This window comes from Trichechus manatus, unplaced genomic scaffold (genome assembly GCF_000243295.1).
Source record: "Trichechus manatus latirostris isolate Lorelei unplaced genomic scaffold, TriManLat1.0 scaffold00016, whole genome shotgun sequence".
NCBI classification, from domain to species: Eukaryota; Metazoa; Chordata; class Mammalia; order Sirenia; family Trichechidae; genus Trichechus; species Trichechus manatus.
In genome coordinates, this window is record NW_004443952.1 from 8635417 (window position 1) to 8641982 (window position 6566).

Here is a 6566-nt window from a genome sequence, read left to right on the forward strand (position 1 = left end):
TTCAGGGAAGGCTTCATTGATAGCATGACATTGAATAGAGATCTGAAGAAAATGAGAGAGTTAGCCTTCCAGATATCTGGGGGGAGAATGTTACCAGGCACAGGGAACATCAAATGCAAAGGCCCCAAGGTGCATGTGTGCTTAGACTGTGTGAGTTACAGCAAGGAGGCCAGTGTGGACAGAGAGGGGTGAGTGATGGAAGCATATTAGATTTTGAGGTGAGACAGGGCAAGAGGGATCCAGATTGGACAGTTCATTCTGAGTGAGAAGGGAAGCTATAGAGGGTAGTGGTGGTAGTGGTGACATTTAATCAGTTTTCATAGGAGGATTTTGAGCAGAGGAGTGACATGATTTGACTTATATTTTAAAGGAACCATTTGAGAATAGACTATAGATAAAAGGACAGACCTTTTGGTTAGCAGCTGAGCTCTTAACCATTATGCCACCAGGGCTCCAGAACTACCATATGACCCAGCAATTCCACTCCTAGGTACAGAAATACCTCCTTTTATTGTGCTTTGCATTATTGCGATTTGCAGATATTAAATTTTTTACAAATTGATGGCTTGTGGCAACCTTGCGTTGAGCAAGTATATCAGTGCCATTTTTCAACAGCATGTGCTCACTTCATCTCTCTGTATCACATTTTGGTAATTCTTGAAATATTTCAAACTTTTTCATCATTGTAATATCTATTATGGTGATCTGTGATCAGTGATAGTTCATATTGCTATTGCAATTGTTTTGGGGCACCACGAACCATGCCCATATAAGACAGCAAACTTAATCGATAACTGTTGTATGTGTTCTGACTGCTCTATAGACCGGCCATTCCCCTGTCTCTCTCCCTCTCCTTGGGTCTCCCTATTCCCTGAGACATGAAAATATTGAAATTAGGCCAATTAATAACCCTACAATGGCTTCTAAGTGTTCAAGTGAAAGGAAGAGTTGCACATCTCTCACTTTAAATCAAAAGCTAGAAATGATTAATCTTGGTGAGGAAGGCATGTCAAAAGCTGAGATATGCCAAAAGCTAGGCCTCTTGCACCAAACAGTTAGCCAAGTTGTGAACGCAAAGGAAAAGTCCTTGAAGGAAATTAAAAGTGCCACTCCAGTGAACACAGAAATGATAAGAAAGCAAAACAACCTTATTGCTGATATGGAGAAAGTTTTAGTGGTCTGGATAGAGAAGATCAAACCAGCCACAAGATTCCCTTAAGCAAAGCCTAATCCAGAGCAAAGCCCTAACTCTCTTCAATTCTATAAAGGCTAGGAGAGGTGAGGAAGCTGCAGAAGAAACGTTTGAAGCTAGCAGAGAATGGTTCATGAGGTTTAAGGAAAGAAGCCGTCTCCATAACATTAAAGGGTAAGGTGAAGCAGCAAGTGCTGATGATGTAATTTGGCAGTTATGTAATGATGTAATTGGGCAGCTATGTAATGATGTAGTCATCCTCCATTTTTGAGTAACACCGATTTTACGTAACAACGTGGTCTTTGGAACCTAACCGTGTTGATAAGTGAGGAGAGAGTGTATTACTAAATAGTAAGGGACTACTACTGTTTAAGGATCCCTGGTGGCACAATGGTTAAGTATACAGCTGCTAACCAAAAAGTTGGCAGTTCGAACCCACCAGCCACTCTGTGGGAGAAAAGACCTGGTAATCTGCTCCCATAAAGATTTCAGCCTAGGAAACCTTATGGGGCAGTTCTATAGGATCACTATGAGTCAGAATTGACTCAACAGCACACAACAACAACTAATGTTTGCATCTCTAATTCCCATTTTTCCATGCTCTGTTAGAATCACTTTACTTTCGATTGATCCGTTTTCTTTATATGTATTGTTACCATCAATAGGGTTGTAACTAAGTCCTTGTCTGCACTATTGACTGATGATATTTGTACACCTTTTTTATTTCTTGAGTTTATATTTTGCCTATTAGAGGTAAACTTTATGTAAAACCTCAGTATTGCTCTGTATACTCTCAACAGATACACATCTGTAGGCACTAAATAATGTACTTTTGGCCACCCTAGAACTTAGGACCCTAAACCCTTTCTGAATAACTTCTTAGCCCTCCACTTATCATATCCAGTTGCCAGCTTTATCTTTTCTTTCATGAATGTTTGCATTAATGATCCCTTAGTGAGTTTGATGTTTTAGGAACCAGTAACATTAGAAGATGTGCTGGTGGACTTTACTTCATAGTGGTGAAAACAACCAGGCCATTACCAGAGGTACTTTACAGGGATGTGATTTGAAAAAGCCAGGAGCCTTGTCTCATTGTGTAAGTACAGCTTTATAATGACAACAGATTGCAATGACTATTTCTTCAAATGTCAAAATCTCTATGATTTACAAGTGACTATCTGCAGCTGGGCTTTGAGTTTAAAGACCATAGTTTTAATTTTATTTGTGTACAGAGAAAAGATTTTTTTTTTTTTATTACTAACCAAGTGATAATGCTTTTCTTTAAAACACTGTAAATAGATAGCATTATTGTGTTGCTTTGGAAGCATCAACAGTCCTTTATCTCAGAGTTCCTGCAGACTGCATAGGACACATTTCTGGGATGATTGGTTGTATCTATTAGAAACACCAAAACCCATATCCTTCACCAAGTATAAGGCATCTGCTTTTTAAATAAGATGTTATCTTCCGAGTAGGAAGAACTGTATCAATATATAACAGAGGGGAAAAATGGAGAAATGTCACAAAATACTTAGCCAAGAAAGAATCATATGGCTACGTAACAACCAGGTAGATAGGAAACTCGTTAGTAATAGTCCATCTGTCCATCGTTGTGGTGATAGTAACAATAGTGGTACTAGGAGGTAGCTTTGGAAATGTTGGTTAGGGTCCTCTGTGCAGAGCCCTCTTGTCTATGTAGAAGAGTGGGTTTACCTAGTGGGAACAACTTCTACATACTATTCTCCCTATATCCATTTTCTCACATATCTATGTGATCTCAGAGGAAAATATGGCCCTCTTCCATTGTTAATTAATCTTCCCATCTGTGCCCCAGCTTCCATTCTTTTCCACTTGTTTTAGGACCTTACTTTAATGATTTGTTCATACTTCAGTCTTTCCCTGTTCATCAGCTCCTTTCCTTCTACTTTCAAGCATTCAGAAGTTTTTCTTGCTTTTTAAAAAACACTTTGCCTGACAATAATTTAATTTTTATGTACCTTCCAATTTTATTCTCCACTTCCTTGCAAAATTTTCAAACTTGTAGCCAGTAGTCTTAATTCCTATTCTCTTCTAATCTTTGAAGTTGAACGTCTTCTATTTTTCTACTAAAATTATTTTAAGTAACTCCTGAATTATTCTTGATAGCAGTCTGCTCATAGTCCTTTCTGTATTCATACTTTATGCTGCATTTGATATTTTTGTCTTTGCTTGTGTGACATTGCCGGGTTCTTGCCTGTTCTAATCTCTTTCCAAATGTTTTTTCATTAGTTTCAGTTCCTCCTTAATGTAAATGCATGTACCTTTAAGGTTTATTTTCTACTCATTTACTTTGTACTACAAAACATCCTGATACCCTCACATAGTCTTTCCATGTCATTACCTCCCTGATATAATTTTTTCAGCCCAAATGTCTATTTTGCATTCTGTTACCTTAGTTTCCCCTGCTTAGAGTCTTCCTCCACTTGAATATCCTACTTCACTTTAAATCACTTCAAACTCAATATGGTGAAAATTGAAGTCACCAACTTTACCTTGGTAACATATTGTTCCTTCTTCAATATTTTTGTTATTAGCACCACTTTTCTTCCAGCCTCCTAGGCTACAGATCATTGTATCTCTGTGAATATTGTTTTGTGAAAATTGCTAGTAGTCAATGTCAGTAGTTTTTGTTCTTTCCTTTTTATGTCTTATATTTTACTCTTATACTAAATTATTATTAGTAGTATCCCAATCCAAGCCCATATCATTTATATTATACCGTCTTGCTGAATTTGCTACCCTTAGTCTCTTATTATTCATTTTAGATAGAGTAGAAAAGCCTTTTCATTTAAAATATATATTTAACTTGTTACTACAATGACAGAGAATTCAAATTTTCCTATCCCCTGCTATATAACATTGAATTTTTCTGCTTAATTTTTGAGCTCTCCATTGTCTGGTGTCATTTTCATTTATCCTGTCTTATTTTTTATCTCTGCTTTCCAAAGACATTCATTTGAATTAGTCTCATTGGCTTTTAATCATGTGATATAATTCTCTGTATCTTTACCTTTGATTATACTATGCACTTTGCCTAAATGCTACCATTTACTTTACCATGCCTATGTATATTGATTATTTCCTTCTCTAAACTGCTATATTAATCAGAAAGTATACTGTACTATTTTACATCTTATTATAGTACTGTCATATTTTTATTTTCTGTAAGTGATGATAAGTCTTGTTTTTCCCTCTTAGATACCAGAAGGAAGAGATAGTTGTATCTTCTACTTAATCCTGGATACTATGCCCAAAGTCAGAACATCAACTCCAAAGCAGAGCATTTCTAAAAACTAGTGTCATGCATGATGCTAGAAGAGTATTTAAATGATGGGTTTTTTTATATTCCACATTAGAATAATCAGAATTTAAGGCCAGTTTGAAAAAAAAAAAAAACAGTATGACCAGATTACAATGAAAACCTGATTCAAGAGGAAGATCATGGATGTAATAATTTTGGGGAAATATTTAATCTGAGCTCAACCCTTTTTAAACAACTAAGAGTTCCTATAAGAAAAAGACTCACAGTTGTGACATAAATGGGGGGAGCTTGAAGCATAATTCTATTTCAGTTGGCTTTTTAAAAGGCAATTCATGAATGAAAAATATTTTAATTTATTAGATACAAGAGATGATGCATTTGCACCTCAAACCTTACTTATTCTGGAAACAATTTAAGTGTAAAGCCATAGTTCAATACTGATGGAATCTGAGAAAATTTGTATTCAAGAGAAACCTTATCAGTGTATTGCATGCGGAAAAGGCTATACCTGTATTGCAACCTTTAACCAGCATCAGAAAACTCATATTGGAGGGAAACCTTATGAATGCAAAATATGTGACAAATCCTTCAGCTGGAACACCAATCTTATTGAACATCAAAGAATACATTCTGGAGAGAAGCCTTATGAATGTAATGAATGTGGAAAAGCCTTTGGTCAGAGCACTAATCTTATTCAACATCGAAGAGTCCATACTGGGGAGAAACCTTACAAATGTAATGAGTGTGAAAAAGCATTCAGTCATAGATCATCCCTTAGAAATCATGAGAGAACTCATACTGGAGAAAAACCCCGTCCTTGTAATGAATGTGGGAAAGCCTTCAGCCATATTTCAGCTCTTACTCAACATCACAGAATTCATACTGGAAAGAAACCATATGAGTGTCTTGAATGTGGGAAAACCTTTAGTCGGAGTACACATCTTATTGAACATCAGGGAATTCATTCTGGGGAGAAATCCTACCAGTGTAAGGAATGTCAGAAGGTTTTTTGACACAGGACATCACTAATCCAACATCAAGGAACTCACACAGGGGAGAAACCCTATGAAGGTAATGAATGTGGGAAAGCCTTTAGCCATACCCCAGCCTTCATTCAACATCAGAGAATTCATACTGGAGAGACTCCTTATGTTTGTAAGGAATGTGCAAAGACTTTCAGCCGAAGCACACACCTTACTGAACATCTAAAAATTCATTCTGGTGAGAAACCCTATCAATGTAATGAATGCCAGCAACTGTTTTGCTATAGAACATCACTAATTCGGCATCCGAGAATCATACAGGAGGGAAACCCTACCACTGTAATGAATGTGGAAGAGCCTTCAGCTTAAGCTCAGCCCTTACTAAACATATGCAAACACATACAGGGGAAAAACCTTATCAGTGTAATAAATGTGATTTTTTTGTCATAGTACATCATTAATTCTACATCAGAGAATTCATTTCAGAAATGAAATCCTTTCAGAGTAATTAAAGTGGAAAAGTCTGCAGTCATCAGTCATCACTTACACCTGAGCACTCACAGTGGCAAGAAACTCTAGACTGTTATGCAAGAAAAACTTAAGCCAAATGCTCATTTACTAAATATTATACTGTTTGTACTGAGAATAAGCCCTGTTCTTGTAATTAATCTGAAAAAATATGTTATCACTGACAGAAAAGTTTATAATGGAATTATTAATCCAAAAATGTTTGTTTCCTTTAAGGACATGTTTATAAAATTATTTTGAATATAATTTATTACAAATGAATATATTTGGTTATAATAAAAGCTGTTCTAAGTGCACATTTTCAGTGAGTTTTTGAAGTCTGTGGGTGGTGCAAATGGCTAACACACCAGGTAGTGCTAACCAAAAGATTGGAGGCTTGAGTCTACCCAAAGACACCTTGAAAGAAAGACCTGGTGATCTACTTCTGAAAAATCAACAGCTGAAAACCCTATGGAGCACTGTTCTACCCCAACATACATGGGGTCACCATGAGTTGGAATTGACTCAATAGCAACTGATTTTTTTATTTATCTTTTTATTGTTGCAGTGTAAGAGTTCTTTG

General features: G+C 36.4%; 1 protein-coding gene across 1 annotated transcript in view; it reads left to right on the forward strand.

Moving 5' to 3' along the window:
- LOC101346372 (zinc finger protein 420-like) overlaps nucleotides 1–6281 on the forward strand; it is a 45106-nt gene extending 38825 nt beyond the window's left edge. Inside the window, 2 exon segments of the mRNA XM_023727377.1 lie at nucleotides 5052–5714; nucleotides 5798–6281. Coding sequence (XP_023583145.1) covers nucleotides 5052–5714; nucleotides 5798–5937 — 803 coding nt within the window. The 3' untranslated portion in view covers nucleotides 5938–6281.
- The last annotated feature ends 285 nt before the right edge of the window (nucleotides 6282–6566 follow it).